Below are 21,068 nucleotides of genomic sequence, written 5' to 3'. Positions count from 1 at the left end.
CATGATCCCAGGGTCCTGGGATTGAGCCCTGAGTTGGGCTCTCTGCTCGGCAGGGAGCCTGCTTCCCTCTCTGCCTGCCTCTCTGCCTACTTGTGATCTCTGTCAAATAAATTAAAAAAAAAAAAAAAGTTTCTCCCCTCCGGTAGAATGTGAGTGGTCAGTGCGGTTGACGTGTCTCCCCCTCTCTTGTTCTCCAGCGTGTGCAGTGAGGCCCTTGCCTACTTCATCACCGTGAATTCTGAGAGCCATCGGGAGGCCTGGACAAGTCTTCTGTTGTTACTTCTAACAAAAACCCTCAAAATAAACGATGAAAAGGTAAACACCAGGAAACTCTAATGTCCCCACTAGGATCTAGGTTTGGGTGCCTTTTTACTCAGTATTTAAAGTAATGATTTCCTTACTTCTTCCATAACTGGCAGCATTCTAGATTCGTCAGAGGAAAGTTCATTCATTACAAAGCATGCTGTATCATGCTGGGGCTCTCTCTCTCAAAGATCCCCAGTGGAGAAAGGCTGATGTTGAAACCATGCACACAGCAGTTGAACTGCAGGGATTTTGAGTGTGGCTGTGTTGGAAGAGAGGGTCCAGATAGCAAAGCCGTGGTTCAGAAGAGGGAATCTGCTTTGCTGAACCGAACGTTGACTTTGGTAGCAAAGCTGTCCCCAAAGAATTTGTGTTTGGAGTAGACATAACTAAAAGACATTCTAATTTGCAAATTTTTCACACCAACTTTTTAAATAGCAAGAAAAAAACACCAGTATTGCAGGAGGTTCCAGGGCGAGATGAATACTTTTGAGAAACTAGTGCCCAAAAAAGGAGCTCCTTGTCTAATTTGATCCTTCTCCTTCTCTCCTACCTCAAGTTTAAAGCACACGCTTCTATGTACTACCCCTACTTGTGTGAAATTATGCAGTTTGACCTGATTCCTGAGCTCCGAGCAGTTCTGCGCAAGTTCTTCCTGCGGATAGGTGTTGTCTATAAGATATGGATTCCAGAAGAGCCATCCCAGGTACCAGGGACACTGTCCCCAGTGTGGTAGCCCTGGTCCCTGGGGGCCACTGCTGCAGCTCTGCAGATCGTTCACGCCACCTCTGCCTGGCACAGCTCGTGGAGGGTCAGATCATAGAAACGGAGTCGGCATCTGGGAGCTCAGAATGGCCTGGAGGAGACTGACCTCGACGCGGGTCCCATCAGTCCCTGGCTGAGACGTGCTGTTCCATTAAAGTGTTGCATACCCAGTTGACACAGTAGGTGGGGAATCTGTTTCATCTCATCATTCCATCTTCCTGGCTAGACTGTTAAGCCTGTCGCCGCACATGCACCATTTCCTAGCAGAGTCCCGTGATCGGCTGTATGTGTTCTGTCGGAGGAGGTTGCGCTCCTTGAAAATACTGAACGTAGCTGTAGAGGTTCGTGATTATTAGAGAGTACGTTAATAAAATTTCTTGTAACGGCTAAACGCCGCCTAAAATATGCTGGATTTTTTGTCGTCGTTTGAGTGTGTTGGAGAATTTTGAATGTTTTTGTCAGTTGTGAGTCAGCTGTAGTTAGATTAGTTTGGAGAAAGTCGGGGAGAAGGGTTGTTTTTGTTTTGTTAACGTCTGAGTGATTTTTAAAGTACTTTATGAAAAGCTATTATTGAAGATCTCACTGAAAGCAGAGTTTAGTAATTAAGTTAGAATTAAAAGCTTGCAAGGTTAAAAAATTTAAAAAGGTAGTGCCTCCTGGCCCTCCATGTTTTAGTAACCTGGGGAGAAAAAGTCTGTAGGAAAAAGTAAAAAACGTAATGAAGACAAGTAGCCTTCCTTGGAAGTAAGTATTTGTGGATGGGTATGAAAATTTCCGAAATAGATTGTCCATCTCACACCCTCTCATCTAATATATGAAGTGGTAACAAAAATGAAGTAATTTAACAGAGTTAATTTATATTTGAGTAAACCTTTTATTTTTACCTCAGAATAGTGAGTTTAGCGTCCCTGCTTTTGCACAGTCCCCATTCAGGGGCCTCCAGAGAGGGATGGCGGCTGTGTGGGAGAGGGGCCACCTGCGAAACTCCCCAGCCACATGGCATGAGTCCTTGACCCAGAGTCAGCCTGTGCTGTGGTGGGGCCAGCTCGGCTGAACCGTGACCGTGGCGGGAGATGGCCTGTGCCCAGGTGCCAGAACTCGAGCCTCGGAACTGCATTCTTTGGAAGGGTTGGCTTCTGGGAGCCCTTACTGTGTTAACAAAGGTGCAGTAGTCTTAACTGGAGTTAGGACCGAATCCTGATGCAGCAGCTTCTGTAAAAGATTCCGTGAGTGGGGCCTGACGCCTGCAGGCGGTCTGGTCAGAAGCTGGATTTATTTACTCTGGGTGGTTGAGGAAGAGCACATGAACTTGACCCTGCCCCCTCACCCAGGGCTCCCGAGAGCCACGCTCCCGCTCCCCGTGGAAGCAGTGTTACACGGAGTCATAACACACCCAGACTCCGCCTGTGCCCTTCAGTCCTGGAAACTGGGTTATATTGATGTCAACTCTGGTGCCTTAGAAGTTAGCAAGTTGGGAACCTATCTAAAATCAGATATTTTTTTTCTTCATAGAGAAGGATTTCTGGTGCTTTTGTTTCCTAAGAAACTGAGTTCTTAAATTTGTTTGTGTTTTACAGCCTTGAGGAATGTTTGGTTTGGGCTGGCAGTACTCTTTTTTTTTTTCTTTCCCCCAAAGTATTTTAATTTCTCTACCAAAGAAAAAAAAGAGCAGGTTTAGGTTTTTATGTTACTTACATACATTGGAGAAGAGGAGCTATATAATTTGAGAGGAAAGGACCGTGGGAGAATTTTACTGTGAATGGAAAACGTCAGCACCTTTGACTTACCTTGTCCTGGAATGCGTTACGTCCTTATGCTGCAGCCGAGACTCCCTCCCTGGTACTGTGGTCGGTCACAGCCTCTATACGTCCGGGCTCTCCATCCACATCTGTCCTGATGGCATGCACAGGAACGTGCCACTGTGTCCCCACCTGGAGACTTCCGCTTTCCTTCTGAGGTTCTCACGTGCCGTTGTCTTCAACGGTGACCCCGCCGCCGGAGTCTTCCTGCCTTCTCTTTCATTCTTGCCACCTCTTGCAGAGCGGGAAGTGTGTGAGCTCATTTTGTTCCAGGCCCAAACGTTCAGCTTTGAATTTTTTTTTTAACTCTGTCTTTTAAAACATTGGATTTTCTGAATGAGGCATTTGAATCATACCAGCATGGAGCCTTTTAAAAACCGGGATGTCAAACCATTTGGGGTAATTTTTCTTGCCAGTGGCCCGTGAAGTACAGAGGAATTCCTTACCTCTACTAATAAGCCATTCAGCCTAAATTCTACTTTGTGAATAAATCTGTTCTATCTCCTGGTAAATGTGGCTTGTGCCACTGAAACACTAGTGAGGAGAGTGTGTGTGACGGCACCCTGGGGCCAGGACACCATTCACTAGCAAAGTTAGAGAAGATGAAGCATTTCCAAGGCCTTATTTCTTTGTCAGGATACTTTAAGTGTTGATTCTATGTGCTGGGTCTCTAGAGAAGTTTTTGTTACAACACTGCTACTTTGAGCAATTTTGTTTTTCTGCGCTGTCTTTTAGGGAAATCACCAGCTCTGGCATCTTAACAACAAACGTGGATGGGAAATGTGATTGCTAATATGCATCTTTAGAGTCAAATACACCTTTTTCCTGTTACTCCTCACGTACAACCAAAGAACTACATTATGGAAATTGTATCATAATATCTGGAAACAAACATTTTCCTCTGACAGGTGACTTTTGTACAAAATGCCAAAAAAAAAAAAAAAACCCACAAAAAACCCTAGACCTTTTTGTTGTACTTTTGCAATTACGGCTCTCCATTACATAGTCTTTATAGTTACTGAAGGAACCTGCTAACGGAGGCAAGTACGACTGTCCCATTCAGATGTTTGTTGTTACGATGCAAATGGATATGGGCTGAGACAGAAGCAAGATCCTTACTACTGCATTCTCTGAGTTCTCTTTTAACATTTGTGTTAAAGCAGACGTAGCTTGAACTCATGTGAAATCTTGGAGTTTTGCTATCAGCAGCTTTGCAGTTGGAGAAACAAAGAAACCAAAGCTGAATATTTAAAAGAATGAGTCTATCTGGAAATCCTTGCTCTCAAAAAAAAAAAAAAGACACTCATCAAAGGTGTAGTTTTTCTCAGTGTTCTAATTTTTTAAAAATTTTATCTTCATATTTGCATCAAATATTTCTTTATGTGCAAAATGTATGTTTTACCTCCTTAAAATGCCTAAAAGTTAGTTAATAGCTACTTTTGTTTAATCTATACACGATGATTAAGTGCATTTAATATTGGTAATTTAATGAAAAGCATTCCTTGCCCAATGGATGTATACATTTTTGAAAGAATAAGCCGAATTATATAATATGAAATGCTATGTAAAGTTTTCTATGTAAAAATATTATGTATAATACTGTTAAAATCCCATGCTTTAATCAGGTGGTAAATCAATAAAGTTTTAAAAGGAAAGCTGTTTTTAATATAATAATTTTTATATATATATGTATATATATATCTCAACCTGTAGTTTTGGGTACATTTGTTCTTGTGGCAGCTATAAGCTTGTAATTCTCAATTGGTAGTAAAATTTGGCCTCAATAGTTAATGAAAATAATTTCTAATGGGAAAATATTAATTGTGGGGTTTAATTACTTTAAGTAAGGTTCATTTCTTCCCCAGTCATGAGAAGATTTTTATTAGTCTCTTGAATTCACTTAACTCATGAATTAGTTTGACCAGTGGGTGAATTCCCAAAAGAAGACAAAAATCTCCTCTTGCTGGCGTTGAGGGCAGGTTTGCAAAGGAAGACTGACAGGGTAGCCACCTTGGACACTGAGTGGAGGGCAATTCTAAGGTTCACAAAGGGTGCCACTTGGCTTTACTGCCTCTGAATTCAGAATCCATTCTTTCTGAAATACTCTAAAATTGTAAATCACCATTGTACTTATAATACTCCCCCTGCTGAAATGAACTAATAACTTTTCTTCCTTATTAATTTATTAGAGTAGAACGATGACTCTCTGTGTTCCTGCATATCAGGTCCTTCCGGTAAAGAACAAAAAGAAAAGGTTTCTAAAGAGTCTTTATCTCACCGTAGCAGGTAGTGCCTGGCTTTTATCTAGAGCAGTCATTTTCAACCTGCTGCCCTGAGGAATTTTCATTTCTGTCCCCAGGGGGCACTTGGGACACTTGGCAATGTCTGGAGACATTTTGGGTTGTCGCAGCAGGTGGTAGGCTGGTGGGCAGGATGCTGGTAAACAGCCTCCACCAGGAGGATTTACCCAGCCTCAAGTTCTGACTGGTGCTGAGGTTGAAAACCCCTGAACTAATCTGACTCTGAATCTAAAAAGCCTTCTTTGGTGTTACAGTGAGTCTGTGGCAGATACGGTCAGCTTTCTTTGGCCTTCCTGTTTAAAAAAAAAAAAAAAAAAGTCACTTCTGCTTACCCATTTTAGAAAGGAGGGCATGCTGAGGTCACTGGTTGAGGAAGGACCAACTCCACGTAATTTACTTAAAGTGCTATTATGTAAGCATTTTGCAAAGTAATTTCATCATGATGCTGCAGCGGTACCCTCCCTACCCACAGACTGGAACACGTTTTAGACAAAAGTACATTTCCTTTTTCAAAGGACCAGAGTAGTTCCCTGGAATTTTTGCAAAGCCGTGTAACATGCCTGTTGTCCAGTTCAAGAAACCTGCCAAATCTTCCTTGAGTTAGTTATCTGTGTCACATCTTGGGAGTGACGGCTTAGTAAATGTCCCGACATACCCACAGCGGAAGAAGGGTTGAGGACTCCGCGAGGATTCTGGCAGAAATGACTTTAATATTTTTAAACATGTCTGTTTCCAGACACAAGCCAGCTTTATCTAGTGCTCAACTGAAGATTGAGCCTTTGCAGATAATTTTTATATAAGGCAGTTTTCATCTTTCCCAGAGACTCCCATCGTTGCGTAAAGCTTCTATAGCTCCTTCACCGACCTAATTTAGATTTGCTTGAAGAATGTATCTTGATTTGTGTTCAAGAAGCACCATGTGTTCTGGTAAACTTCTTAGCTTGAGTGAATTTGAGCTTAAATGATAGCATATTGATTTTCTTGTCCAGAGTGCTATGGGTTTCTGAGAAACAAGCAAAAAGCAAGCACCATTCTATATGAGAGGCCAGTGGAACAGCTCATGAAAGCTGGAATAAATAACTGTGTACAGAAGGATTTGTGCTAACTTTCTGCCCCTTTTGGGGGGGCATCAGCAATAAGCAGGCTATCAACATCACTTTTTTAAAGAACTAACATTACTGATCGTTTACTGCACTGCAGACAGGAAGTCTGTATGTCCATACAGCAACTGTATGAAATAGATAGCATTACACCTCCATTTTTAAAGTGTATTTATTTATTTATTTATTCACTTTCTTAATCTCTACATCCAATATGGGCTCAGACTTAGGACCCCGAGATCAAGTCGCATGCTCCACCAACTGAGCCACCCAGCTCCCCAAGTGTCCGACTCTTGATTTCAGCTCAGGTTGTGATTTCCAGGTCATGAAATTGAGCCCCACATCAGGCTCCACGCTCAGCCGTGGAATCAGCTTGGGATTCTCTCTCCCTCTCCCTTTGCCCCTCCTTTTCCTGGTACCTCTCTCTAAAATAAATAAATATTTATACATAATATATATTATATAATATATTATATATTATAATATATAATTATATGGGTGGCTCAGTCGGTTAAGGGTCTGCCTTTGGCTGAAGTTAGGATCCAGCATCCCAGGATCGAATCCCACATCGGGCTCCCTGCTCAGCGGGGAGTCCAGTTTTCCCTCTTCCTCTGTCCCTCTCCCTGCGCGCTCTCTCTCTCTTTCTCTCTCTCTCAAATAGATTAATAAAATCTTTTTAAAAAACCAAATCGTTAAAATAAGTACATAAATAAAAGTTATATGTCAAAATAGTAAACATTCCATCCTCCTTCCTTGACAAAACCTTTGCAACACCTGGAAATCAAACACTGAATTCTCAAGCTCCTCAGAGTTCCAGGCCAGAACCCAGCAGTATGGGAAGAAATCAGCCCTTGTCCTGCCCCCTTTCTCTTCCCACCCCGAGCCTCAACCTGTACCACAAGGCTCTGAATGTGTGTGTGTGATATGCAGCTGTCTGAACCCCCTGCAAACACATCTGTCCCCAAGTCATACAGTCAGTGGAGGAGTGCTCACAGCAGCCGTGTATCTGCTCTCAGGAGTGACCCAGCCAAGAGGTTTCTACAGACCCTGCAAGAGGGTTTGGGGCTTGTCAGTGGGGAATTCCAGGGTCCTGTGCAAACCAGAACAAGGTCTGAAAGGAGGTGATAAGGGTTCTGGGTGAGCACGCCCACCCACTGGTTGCATGGACCCCTCACCTGTGGGCAGCTGGAGCGGGACCAGAGCCACACACTCTAAAGCATAGGGGCCAAGCCAAGGTCCAAAGGCCTGGCCAGGTCTACAGCTGTACCACCTGGGAAAATGCAGGACTGGGGACAATGGGAGGATGTCAAAAATATATTGCCACCCGGTTTCGGGATGGAGATAAGAGCTAACATCATCAAACGGTTGACATTTTTCAGGTGCTGTTCCACAGGCCTCATCTTTCCTGGCTCTGTCATCTGCCCAGGCCCCCTGAGAAGCAAATTACTATTGCCTACACTCCTGTAGAGATCAAAGAGCTCCACCATAAGTAACTTGCCCAGTGTCATACAGATTTCATGAAGGTTTAACCTAGGTAGCCAAGTCCATGCTTTTTTTTTTTTTTCTTTAAAGATTGTGTTTATTTGACAGAGAGAAAGAGCACAAGCACAAGGAACAGCAGGCAGAGGGAGAGGGAGAATCAGGTTTCCCGATGAGCAGGGAGCCCAATGCAGGCCTCTGTCCCAGGACCCTGGGATCATGACCTGAGCTGAAGGCAGACACACCCATGTGCCCCCATGCTCTTAACTAGTATGCTACAACAGATCAAAGAGGGACAGTAAAGGTCCGGTAAAATGTGTCAGGATATGTCAATTCTATCTCAACAAAGCAGGGGGGATAAAAAGATATGCCAGGAAATTGTTAACCAAAAGAAAGCAGATCTAACAATATTGATGTCAGACAAATAGAATTGGAAGAGGAGAGGTCTGAAAGGCCCAAAGAGGAATATTTCACAGCGTCAGATGGTAGGCAGACTTCATCGGGAAGAAATAGCACGAGCCTAGTCTACCTGATAGCTTCAAAACGTACAAGACAACTGAGTACACTTTAACCATGACAAAGCCAGAATCATGGTGAGAGACCAACATGCCTCTCAGCATCTGATGAAGCAAAATTAAGTAAAAGGACATAGAGAACATAATAGACTACCTACAGTGCATGTCTTAATTAGCAAAGGACCAAATCCTCTCATGTTTGTACCGAGTGAATTTTTCACCATGTGCACATTGGCAGTCGTGGCAAACCTGGGAGTGTGTGCTCAAGATGCGGTGGGGAAGGGTGAGGTGGTAGAAATTCCCAAGGGAGCCTTCAGGTATCACCCATGGAGACTAGAGGAGGAGGACACACCAACCTTTTTGTGACCCTCACCTGCATGGTTCTTCTTCCGGTTGAAAGGGCGAGGGGAGTGGGCACCACTAGACATGTCCACAGACATGTTAATCTTGGCACACTCCAGGGCTTCCTGGCAGAGATGCGAGCCAGCTTCCTTCGCAATTAGCGTTCAAAGATGGGAAATTCTTAAATCATTACGGTTGTTCTCACCAGGACTGGAGGGAAGTCTTTGTCTAGGAAAGCAGGTTAGTATGATCAATTACTTGTTGCTGCAATGGTAAAAATATATCTTTTCCCCCAGTGTCCTAATAACATACCTTTCTCAATAGACTTTATTCATATAGGGCATTTCATTCAACATTCAGTAAATACTTATGGAGCAAGTGCTGTGTACTAGGTGCCAGGGGCACAGCTGTAAATGAGATAAATAAGGTCCTTGTTCTAATAGAGTCCTAATAGTCTAATAGAGTTAAGCTGATGGCAGGGAGGGGGGAGCAATTAACAAAGACAGTTGCAAAGTGATAAATGCTATGAAGAAACAATGATAGATTGAGGCTAAGGTTGCCAGATAAAATACAGGACACCTGAGTCAATGTGAATTTCAGATAAACGATATATGACCTTCTAGTAGTATGTCCCATGCAACATTTATACTAAAAAATCATTCATTGCTTTTCTGAGATTCACATTGAACTGGGTGTCCTGTATTTTACTTGTTAAATCTGGCAAACCTGGGTGCCTGGGTGGCTCAGTTGGTTAAGCGTCTGCCTTCGGCTCAAGTCATGATCCCAAGATCCTGGGTTCAAGTCCTGCACCGGGCTCCCTGCTCTGCGGGGAGTCTGCTTCTCCCTCTACCCCTTTCCCCCTGCTCATGATCTCCCACTCTCTCTCTGTCAAATAAATAAATAAAATCTTTAAAAAAAAATCTGGAACCCCTACATGTCGAGTGATTGGGTGTGGTGAGTGAGCAATCTTCAGACAAGGCCTCTCTGCGGAGATGGCATTTGAGCAGGAATCTGGATGTACAAAGGGAGCCAGTTACTCAGAGGTCTAGAAGAGCATTCCAGGCAGAGGGAAGGGCCAGTACAAACACTCTGAGGTGGGAATAAGCTTGGAGCTTGGAAGAACAGAAAGGAAGGCCAGGCGGCTAGGTTGAGTGAGGGTGGAGAGTGGGCGGGAGGAAGGCGATGAGGTCAGAAAGGCAGGGGCCAGAACTTGCAGGGTCTGTGGACTGAAGGGAGAGATGTTGAATAATTTTACAAAAAGTTACACCCAGGGGTGCCTGGGTGGCTCAGTCATTAAGTGTCTGCCTTTGGCTCGGGTCATGACCCTGGGGTCCTGGGATTGGGCCCTGCATTGGGCTCCCTGCTCAGTGGGGAGTTTGCTCTCCCACTGATCCCCTTCCTTGCTTGTGCTCGCTCGCTCTCTCTCACTCTGTCATAAATAAATAAATAAATAAATAAATGTTACATCCATGACCCTTTCAAACAGAGCAATTTTTGCATTTTAATCTCGGGAATTGCTCTTACATGTTCATAGCCAGGGTGCAGTCAAAGATAAAGTTGGACATCATTAAAGAAGTAAAAACAGGGGCACCTGGGTGGCTCAGTGGGTTAAGCCACTGCCTTCAGCTCAGGTCATGATCTCAGGGTCCTGGGATCGAGTCCCGCATCGGGCTCTCTGCTCAGCAGGGAGCCTGCTTCCCTCCCTCCCTCTCTCTGCCTGCCTCTCTGCCTACTTGTGATCTCTCTCTGTCAAATAAATAAAATCTTTAAAAAAAAATAAGTAAAAACAGATTTCATTCAGATACAGTGCGAGAGAGTTGATTCCGACCGTGCAGAAGGGATTGGGTATTTTATTTTTTATTTTTAAAAGATTTTATTTATTTATTTGACAGACAGAGATCAAAAGCAGGCAGAGAGATGGCGGGCGGGAAGCAGGCTCCCTGCGGAGCAGAGAGCCCGATGCGGGGCTTGATCCCAGGACCCTGAGATCATGACCTGAGCTGAAGGCAGAGGCTTTAACCCACTGCGCCACCCAGGTGCCCCTTATTTTATTAAGATTTTATTTATTTGGGGGCGCCTGGGTGGCTCAGTGGGTTAAAGCCTCTGCCTTCAGCTCAGGTCATGATCCCAGGGTCCTGGGATCGAGCCCCGCGTCGGGCTCTCTGCTCCGCAGGGAGCCTGCTTTCTCCTCTCTCTCTGCCTGCCTCTCTGCCTAACTGTGATTTCTCTCTGTCAAATAAATAAAATCTTTATAAAAAAAAAGATTTTATTTATTTGGAGAGAGAGACCATGTGAGCGGCAAAGGGGTAGAGAATCTCAAGCAGACTTCCCTGAGCAGGGAGCCAGATTCAGGACTTGATTCCAGGACCCTGGGATCATGACCTGAACCGAAGGGTGCCGCTTCAAAGACTCAGCCACCCAGGCATCCCTGATTGGGCATTTTAAAGGAGGAGGAGGGAATTGGGGAGAGAGTGAGGGCCAAGGTGAAAATTTGAAGCATTGGTGGGTCAGTAGGTGTAAATGTCACCAGGCCTGCTCTGTCTGCTAGCTAGCAATTATCAAGGTTAGGCTCCCATCTGCCCCCAACACAGAGAAACAGGCTTTACCTTTCTGATGACTGTATTTCAAAGGAATGGCTTTCAGATCATTGAGAAAGATAATCCTGAATTGAAGGAGATACATCGACATCTCAAAGGGACAGAAGAAGGATTCACAATTCTAATCCTTTTTAGTAAATGCTCTAAGAAAGGAAGTTTGGGGCGTATACTCTGGTGTAGACTAGAACAAACAGTAAATTCTCCTGGAGGCATTGAGCTTTCTCAAGTAGTTGCGTGTGTGTGTGTGTGTGTGTGTGTGTGTGTAAGCGCGCGTTGGGGTGGGGGTGGGGGCCACTGGGGTCATCCTAGGATCAGGGTCTTATACTGCTAGAAGCCATGTTCAGGTTTGGTCATGTCTTAGGGCAGAGGTTGGGACAGAGTCATGATGTGCTGAGAATGCTGCGTTCTCAGTGCCTGTGTAATTCTGTGTTCTCAGCGTATTTGTTCCCTCGACTGATAACCAGATACACGCCTTGCAGTCCCCGGGTAGCAAGCTAGCAGTTGCAAGGGATGGGCTCCGCAACCGCTGGGCCTGGGCCTGCTTGTGGCTGAAAGTGAGGGCTGAGATTTCCGTAAGTCCTCATTGCTTCCTGTCATTGTCACCCTTTATGGATCATAAGATCCTACAGGCTCTACCTCTAGAGCATATCCTGAAGCTGTCCACTTGTCTCCCTATGCACAGCTACTCACTGGAATCCGGGGCATCATGGCTCCACCTCTCTCTCCAGGCTCCCTGCTTCAGGCTCTTCGCCCCCACCCCCATACACTCCATCCCACACAGCAACTGGTGGGCCTTTTAAAGCGTAGGTTTGGATGCCTTGAGAGTGAGACCTAATCTAAACAGGGCTTAAGAGGCCTACATCTTCTGGCCGCTGCTGGCCTCTCTAACTTCATCTCCCGCCTCTCGGCACTTCATTAAGCCCCAGGCCAGCTCACTACTGCCCGAGAGCGAGCCCAGGCTGTTGACAACCCCTCCTCCTGGAATGTTCTCCGGGAGGATCTTGACACAGTTGTCTCCTTGTTGAAATTCAGGTCAAGTGTCACTTGTTCAGAGGTCTTCTCTGACCAACCAATGACCTTCCAAGTCACTGCCTGTCATATCACCGTTTTAAATTTTCTCGTAGCGTATCAAGATCTGCCTCTTCCTCTAAAGGCGGCGCTCTGCGAGGGGAGAAAGTTCTCCTCGGTCTGAGAGGTTATGGACGTGACTTTGAGGAGTTCGTTCAGCAGTTAAAGAAGACCTACTACGTGCCTCCCTGCAGCCCTACATCAGACTAGGTCGCACTCCGGCGGCACTCGCTGAACCAGCGTCAGTTCTCAGAAAATGGGGATTGTGATGCCCCAACCCGCGGTCTGATCCAAAGAGCATTGTCGCTTGTGACGTCAGCGCAAACACAGAGCCGGCCGCGATTGGCCATTCGAGCCTGGGTGGAGCCTGAGCGCCCCGGCCCCGCCCCCCGCCTCTGCCCCGCTCACGCATGCGCCCGGGCCGCAGCCTCGCCGCCGCGCCATTTTGCCGGGGTTTGAATGTGAGGCGGAGCGGCAGCGGGGGTGGGTAGTGCCGGCTACAGTCCGCGGCTGAGATTCCCTTCTCCGTTCCCGTGTCCCCAAGAGGTGAGACCCGGGGCGTGCACGGCCTAGCAGGGTGGCCTCTCGGGACCCCGCTGAGGGAGGGATGCCGCGCTCCTGACACTTCCGAGAGCTGAGAAGCAAAGACCGCGCCTCTGGGCGAGAGCGGAATGCGGGCCGTGCTTCGGGCGGTGCCCTCGGGCGAGGTCTTTGCCTGCGCTGACGGGCCTCGCCTAACCTCGCGGCGTCGCAGGGCTCAGGCCCAAGCGGGGCGGCCCCGGGGCCTGTGAGGGGCGAGGGCCCCCGAGGCGCGGCCTAACGCGAGCCGCCCGAGCACCCGCCCCTTCCCCCGCCAGCGCCGCGCGGATTGGCCGCACCGCCGCCGGGCCGCTCGGGAAGGCCGCCTCTCATTGGTCGCACCCGCGCGTCCGTCCTCGTCGCTCCCGGCCACCCGCAACGTGAGCGGGGTTCCGCGGCGAGGCCTGTCCGGCCGGGCTGCGGGGCGGGAGCCGGCCGCCGCCCAGACGGTCTCTTCCCCGGTCCCCGGGACTCACGTTCTGATCAGAAGGGGAGGCCTTTAATCTCCCTGTGCCTCAGTCTCCCTGACTGTAAATGGGCGTCGTGATCTCACTTTGCTGGGTTGTTTGAGGGTCGCATTCTAGTCCATGCACCTGCCCAGGGTTATAGGGTCCCGCTCTCCGGGGGAGACTCGAGAGTGTGGTGGTTCGGGGGCCTGAGCTTTGGAATTAACAAGGCCTGGGTTGGTTCCAGAGTTGACCTCCCTGGGAGTGCGGTGTAGGGCTAGTCGCTTCATCCCTCGGAGTCTCCCCATTTCCTTATCCGCAAAGTGGGGTTGAAAACCATCTGCTTCGCAAAGTGGCCTTGAGGATCCGCGGAGTTACTACCGTGGTTTGCAGAGTCCCACCCGAAGCGGCCCGAATGACCACCCAAAGCCACTGCTGACTTTCTGTTTTCTTAAGTGTTCCAAGCTCGTGCCCACCGTAGAGCGTTTGGGTGTGCCTTTCGTTTGCTCGGAAATCGTTAATATCCGAGCTTTGCAAGGCTGGGTCCCTGTCCTTTAAGTCTCGTGCCCCCTTATACCTTCTTTGGCCAAGTTCTCTGAGGACTTCTTCCAACTTTAGACGTAATGGCATTTATCTCTAAGTAGAATTACTTAGCGTTGTTCATTGTCTTTCTCAGCTGCTGGGTTGTGAACTTGCCTGTCCTGTTCAGGGCTAAATTCTGGTGATGAGTGCTTACCACGTGGTAGATGCACAAGTGTTGTTAGTCCTTGGAGGCAGAGAAGGGGCACTTTTTACTCTTGGATCCCACCTGTGTACTTTTCTCTTCGCCTAAGCCCCCTCCCCATAGTTGGATTTTTTTTTACCTGTGTGTGTGTCTCCACTATCTGCACAGTTCCTGGGATGCTTGATTCACCTTATCTCCCTCCAAGACACTTCGACTTCTTTCTACCAGTGCAAGGGAGTTTTCTCTTCCCATTTGGTTACTTTTATTTCTGCTACTTGGAGGCTGGGACGGAAGGTTTCCTCTACAGGTTCGGATGTGTTTGAGAGCAGTACTCTAGCTTTGGAATTAGTTTGTTCGTTCATTCATCTAGTAACTACAGAGCATCCCACTCTGGGAATACAGTGAAGAAATAAAAAAGGATAAGGTCTTTTCCCTTGGGGAACTTATATGCTAATGGGAGAAGGAAACTGTAATACAAATAAATGAATTGGGTAATTTCTCTGGGGGCACCTGAGTGGCTCAGCTGGTTAAGGGTCCAGCTTGATTTTGGCTCAGATCATGATCTCAGGGTTGTAAGAATGAGTCCCGTGTCATGCTCTGTGCTGGGTGTAGAGTTTGCTTAGGATTCTCTGTCCTTCCCACCTTCTCTCTCTCCCCACCTTCTCTTGGTCTCTCCCCTCCTTTCCTCCCCTTTTCCAAAAAAAAAAAAAAAAGTTTCTCTAAAGAGGTGATATTTGACCCGAGATCAGCCATGCAAAGGTAAGAGGACAGAGCATTCCAGGCAGAGGGAATAGAAAGTAAGTACAGAGGCTTGAGAACAGGAACAGACTTAAAATACTGGAATATTGGAGGAAAATCCAGTTTGCTACAGTAGTGTATGGAGGAAGGAGAGGCATCCAGGGGCCAGATCATAGGGTTTTGTAGACTATGTACAGTTTAGATTTGATTCTAAGTGGTCTGTTCCTGTGATTAGATTTGGGAGGAGTGCGGGTCGAGGTGTTGGGGTCTATTCTTGATATGTGTGTGCTAGATACTTTTCATTCATTAGATTTCTTTCCCTTTCCCCAGATGTAAGGACTCAGGAATGGTTCTTTAATGTGGAGGAAATATCTAAGGAAAAAGCACAGATCTTGGATCAGCTTATGTCACAGATGTCTGTGAGATGGCCTTGGAAAGCAAAGTTTTTGTTCCAAAAGTCTTCATCCATAACTGAGGGCCTGTGGGAAGAGGCTAGACATAGGTTCAGCCATTCATTCAGCAAGAAGAACTTGGAATTTAGATAAGTCTGTCATCACTGATTTCTTGTGGTACATGTGTTTTCTTTTTTAACTGAATTGGTAGGCATTTCCAAAGATCTGTGGAAAAAGTAACGTATCTCATATAAAGGCAAAATAATGGATTTTCCATGTCAAGTTTGGAATCTTTATTTTAAAATCGGTAACACGGAGTGTCTGGGTGCTGCAGATGGTTGAGCATCTGCCTTCGGCTCGGATCCTGATCTCCCGGTCCTGGGATTGAGCCCCACATCGAGCTCCCAGCTCAGCGGGAAGTCAGCTTCTGCCTCTCCCTCTGCCTTTACCCCCTGCTTGTGTGTGTGCTCTGTCTCTCTCTCACTAATGAATGAATAAAATCTTTTTTAAAAAATCAATAACACTTTCTACATTTACATATTGCTAATATTTTCAAGAGTCATAGGACTTTCACCTGTGGCCGAATTAGATCGCTTAATTAGACATCGATCTTGCAAATATATTGTGAATACCTGTGGAATATTCTCTAAAGTTACCTGATTTTTCACGCTTTCCCAAATGTGGGTTAAGCTTATGATTTTTTTTTTTTTTTTTTTTTTTTTTTGTTTTTAGTTTTATTTATTTGACAGAGACACAGTGAGAAAGGGAACACAAGCTGGGAGAGTGGGAGAGGGAGAAGCAGCCTTCCTTCCCACTGAGCAGAGAGCCCTATGCGGGGCTTGATCCCTGAACCCTAGGATCATGACCTGAGCTGAAGGCAGATGCCTAACAACAATTGAGCCACCCAGGTGCCCCACAGTTTCTTTTTAAAGATTTATTATTTATTTATTAGGAAGCACCACACACACAAGTGGAGGGAGGGCAGAGAGACAGGGGAGAAGCAGATTCCCCACTGAGCAGGGAGACTTACGCAGGGCTGGATCCCAGGACCCTTGAAATTATGACCTGAGCCAAAGGCAGATGCTTAACCGACTGGTCCACCCAGGCGCCCCTACCATTTGTTTTTTTTAGACATTGTCACTAGGGAGATACAAAAAAAGGCTTGTTTTTGTTTTTTTGTTTTTTTAAAGATTTTATTTATTTATTTGACAGACAGAGATCACAAGTAGGCAGAGAGGCAGGCAGAGAGAGAGGAAGGGAAGCAGGCTCCCTGCTGAGCAGAGAGCCTGATGCGAGGCTAGATCCCAGGACCCTGGGATCATGACCTGAGCGGTGAAGGCAGAGGCTTTCACCCGCTGAGCCACCCAGGCGCCCCCCTCCACTTATTTTTTTAAACTTACAAATAGTCCTACTTAGTACCTAAACTTTGTCATTTTAGGGTTGTTTTATCATGTGGTCTTAGAGTCAGTTGTCCCCACCTCTTCCTGTAGTCACAGACGATTGATCAGAACAAACGTGTAGAATGGTGGAATTTTGTTTTGTTTTTTTTAAATTTTTATTTTTTTATTATTTTTTAAAGATTTTATTTATTTATTTGACAGAGAGAGATCACAAGTAGGCAGAGAGGCAGGCAGAGAGAGAGGAAGGAAGCAGGTCCCCTGCTGAGCAGAGAGCCCGATGTGGGACTCAGGACTTGGGACTCGATCCCAGGATCATGACTTGAGCTGAAGGCAACAGCTTAACCCACTGAGCCACCCAGGTGCCCCTGGTGGAATGTTTTTGATGGAAAAAATTAAGGGAGTGCAGCTTTTGAAAATAGTACAAGAAATACGTGGTGGTTACCTATCACTATTGTAAAGCACTAGGGAGACTGAAGTGAACAAAACACAAAGCCTATACAATAAAGCAAAGTGGTATGCCTTACAAAATTTGGAAGTTTGGAACTTGGAAAAATAGAGTAAGGGAATGGAGAATAACTGGGATGGGTCCTCGTTTAGCTAGGGTGGTCCAGGAAGGCATCTCTGGAAAGAGATGACCTTGGAAAGAGACCTGAATGAAGTGGGCAGTGAGCCATGCAGCTCTCCAGAGTGAGAGCTCTTCAGGCAGGTGGAAGAGTAAGTGGAAAGCCCTGAGACAAGAGTACAAGCACTGGCATATGTGAACAGTAATTTAAGGTGAATTTCAGATTCACTTCTTTCTTGAAAAACTTTTGAATGAACTGATGTTCCTTATGGTGGGTACGTTGTCATTTTTTTATCTTGCAGATATAAGAGTTCCCATGTTAAGTTGGGGCTCCTCATAAGTGACCCTTGAAAAATAGTCTGTAATACACACTGAGAACTCCTGTTTTACTTAGATGAACGATGTATTGACTCATCCTTTAGTTCATTCAACAAATGCTTACTGAGTATCTTCTGTGTGCCAGGCATGACAGAGACAAGACATACAAAGTCCCTGCCCTAAGGAGCTTACAATAAGGATGACAAGTATATCAAAGATATTTCAGTTGATGGTTACTGCTGTTAATAGTGTAATGAGGGGGGTACCTGGGTGGCTCAGTGGGTTAGGCCTCTGCCTTCAGTTCGGGTCCTGATCCCAGGATCCTGGGATCAAGCCCTGCATTGGGTTGTCTTCTCAGTGGGGAGCCTGCTTCCCCCCCACCCCCTGCCTGCCTCTCTGCCTACTTGTGATCTCTCTTTGTCAAATAAATAAATAAATAAAAATCTTTAAAAAAAAAAAAAATTTTTTTTTAAATAGTGTAATGGGAACAAGATAGATGGTAATGGTAGAAGGCCTTTTTTTTTTTTTAAAGATTTTATTTATTTATTTGACAGAGAGAGATTACAAGCAGGCAGAGAGGCAGGCAGAGAGAGAGGAGGAAGCAGGCTCCCTGCTGAGCAGAGAGCCCGATGCGGGACTTGATCCCAGGACCCTGAGATCATGACCTGAGCCGAAGGCAGCGGCTTAACCCACTGAGCCACCCAGGTAGAAGGCCTTTTTGATGGCTCAGTTGGTTAAACAACCAACTCTTTTTTTTTTTTTTTTTTTTTTTTTTAAGATTTTAGAAGGCCTTTTTGAGTTGACAGTGGGCTGACAGCTGAATGATACCCAAATTAGAGGGAAGAGCATTATTACAGCTTGGAGAACAGTCTTGGCTGGTTCATGCAACAGAGGGAAGGCTTTTATGGCTTGAACTTAGAGCCAAAAAGGAGCCTAAAGAAGGTAAATGAGGTTGAGAGGTGTCAGATTGCATGGGATTCTGCCATAGTAGAGTGTGGGGTTTTTTTTTTAAAGATTTATTTATTTTATTTTATTTATTTATTTTTTAAAAGACTTTATTTATTTATTTGAGAGAGAGACAGTGAGAGAGAACATGAGCAAGGAGAAGGTCAGAGAGAAGCAGACTCCCCATGGAGCTGGGAGCCCGATGGGGGACTCGATCCCAGGACTCCAGGATCATGACCTGAGCCGAAGGCAGTCGTCCAACCAACTGAGCCACCCAGGCGCCCAAGATTTATTTATTTTAAAGAAAGAAAGAGTGCATGTGCTAGAAAGAGTTCACACGTGGGTGGAGGGGCAGAGGGAGAAAAATCTCAAGCAACTCAAGCAAACTCCCCGATGTGGAGCCCGACTTGGGGCTCGAGCTTATGACCGGTGAAATCATGACCTGAGCTACAATTATAAGTCGGTGGCTTAACCAACTGAGCCACCCAGGTGCCCCAAGAGTTTGGTTTTTTTTTTTAAAGATTTTATTTATTTATTTGACACAGACATAGCAAGAGAGGGAACACAATCAGGGGGAGAGGGAGAAGCAGGCTTCCCGCTGAGAAGGGAGCCCATGTGGGGCTCGATCACCTGACCTTTGGATCATGACCTGAGCTGAAGGCAGATGCTTAATGACTGAGCCACCCAGGCTCCCTGGATTAATTTTAATATAGATAATTATGAGGAATATAAGAGATTTTGTTGAGATATGTATAGTGCTTTAAGAACATAATGAAGAAAGTTAGTTGGGTGCCTGGATGGCTCAGTGGGTTGAGCAATTGGGTCTTGATTTCTGCTTGACATAATCTCAGGGGCCTGGTATCGAGCCCTGTGTGGGGATCTGAGCTCAGTGAGGAATCTGCTTAGGGATTCTTTCTGTTCCTCTCTCTCTGCTCCATCCCCTGCTCTCAAGCGTGTGTGCTCTCTTTCTCTCCCTAAAGTAGATAAATCTTGAAGAGAAAGTTAGTGAAATGCAGTATTACTGAGGAGTGTATTAAACTCAACAGGATGGGGGTTCCTGCATGGCTGTCGGTTAAGTGTCGGGACTCTTGATCTTCGCTCAGGTCTTGATCTCAGGGTCGTGGAATCTGCTCCTGCTTTGGCTCCATGCTGGGCATGGAGCCTACTTAAAAAAATAAATATATATATATATTTTTAAGAATTTATTTGTTTATTTGACAGAGAAAGGTCACAAGTAGGCAGAGAGGCAGGCAGAGAGAGAGAGAGAGAGAGAGAGAGGAGGAGGAAGCAGGCTTTCTGCAGAGCAGTGAGCCCGGTGTGGGACTCGATCCCAGGACCCTGAGATCATGACCCGAGCCAAAGGCAGTGGCTTAACCCACTGAGCCACCCAGGTGTCCCAGTAAAGGATATATTTTTTAAAACTCAGCAGAATAGATTCAGTTAATCTCTGTAATCCTCCCAACACATATACACAGATTCTAGCATGTTGCCTTGCATAAATTTCAAAAGGCAGAACAAATTTGTGTGGCAAAGAAAGACAGGGTTTTGTTTTTGGGTTGTTTTTTTTTTTTTTTTTTTCTCACACACTGATATAAATGATTTTGTTTGGCAATAGCGAACTTTCATGATTTCATAACAGATTAAACATTTCAGCACAAAAAAAGAATGGGAAATGAATTAATTAAATCACTTTCCAAAGTTGTTTTTGTTTTGTTTTGTTCTTTAATATTTATTTGGGAGAGAGTGATCAAGAGAGGACACAGGAGCAGGGGCAGAGGGAGAGGGAGAAGCAGACTCCCCTGCCGAGCCGGGACGCCAATGCAGGGCTCCATCACAGGACCTTGGCTGGGATCATGACTCAAACCAAAGGCAAACGCTTAACCCACTGAGCCACCCAGGCACCTCTTTCCAAAGTTTTATATAATAAAGTAGTTCTGTGGCCAAGTAATTGGGGGAACACAGGATTTAACAACATTAAACTGATAACTTATTATTTGAGTTCCTGAAACCTTTAAAGTGAATCTCCAAAAGAGGGGGAATATAATGTGTAGCATTTTCTGAACTTTTTCTTTTTTCTTTTTAAGATTTTATATTTAAGGGGCATCCGGCTGACTTAGAGGAGCACCGTGACTCTTTGAGCGCCATGTTGGGTGTGGAAATTACTTAAAAATAAAATATTAAAAATCTTGAAATCTAAAAATTTTTTGTTTTTGTTTTTAAGAAATCTCTACATCCAGCATGTGGCTTGAACTCAAAACCACAAGATCAAGAGTCACATGCTTTACTGACTGAGCCAGCCAGGTGTCCCTGCATTTTCCAAAGTTTTTTGTTTTTTTTTTTAAGATTTTATTTATTTGATAGAGAGAGGGAACACAAGCAAGGGGAGCAGGAGAGGGAGAAGCAGGCCTCCCGCTGAGCAGGGAGCCTGATGCGGGGCTCTATTCCAGGATGCTGGGATCATGGCTTGAGCCAGAGGCAGCTGCTTAATGACTGAGCTACCCAGGTGCCCTATTTTCCAAAGTTTTGATCTAAAACTCAGAAAGCGTAGTGGGGGGGGGTGCCTGGGTGCCTCTCTGCCTACTTGTGATCTCTGTCTGTCAAATAAATAAATAAAATCTTAAAAAAAAAACCTCAGGGTAGCCTCTCAATGAAGTATGTGTATGGTTGAGTGGTACTTGATATTCATGCCGTAGAGT

General features: G+C 45.6%; 2 protein-coding genes across 3 annotated transcripts in view; both read left to right on the top strand.

Moving 5' to 3' along the window:
• Positions 1-4,522, top strand: part of ARFGEF2 (ADP ribosylation factor guanine nucleotide exchange factor 2) — a 101,171-nt gene extending 96,649 nt beyond the window's left edge. The window contains exons 38-40 of one of the 2 annotated variants that reach the window (XM_044262878.1): positions 198-315; positions 863-1,009; positions 1,105-4,522. In XM_044262878.1, coding sequence (XP_044118813.1) covers positions 198-315; positions 863-1,009; positions 1,105-1,173 — 334 coding nt within the window. In that variant the 3' untranslated portion in view covers positions 1,174-4,522. Of the gene's footprint in view, positions 1-197; positions 316-862 lie in introns of both variants that reach the window. The other variant, XM_044262879.1, reaches the window with a different exon arrangement.
• An 8,176-nt stretch (positions 4,523-12,698) lies between these two features.
• Positions 12,699-21,068, top strand: part of CSE1L (chromosome segregation 1 like) — a 52,145-nt gene continuing 43,775 nt past the window's right edge. The window contains exon 1 of the mRNA XM_044262876.1: positions 12,699-12,814. The gene's annotated coding sequence lies outside the window, so the exon portion shown is untranslated. The remainder of the gene's footprint in view (positions 12,815-21,068) is intronic.

The sequence above is a fragment of the Neovison vison genome, chromosome 8 (assembly GCF_020171115.1).
Source record: "Neovison vison isolate M4711 chromosome 8, ASM_NN_V1, whole genome shotgun sequence".
NCBI classification, from domain to species: Eukaryota; Metazoa; Chordata; class Mammalia; order Carnivora; family Mustelidae; genus Neogale; species Neogale vison.
Note: the sequence above shows the minus strand (reverse complement) of the source record. Positions and strands in the feature narration are given on the sequence as shown.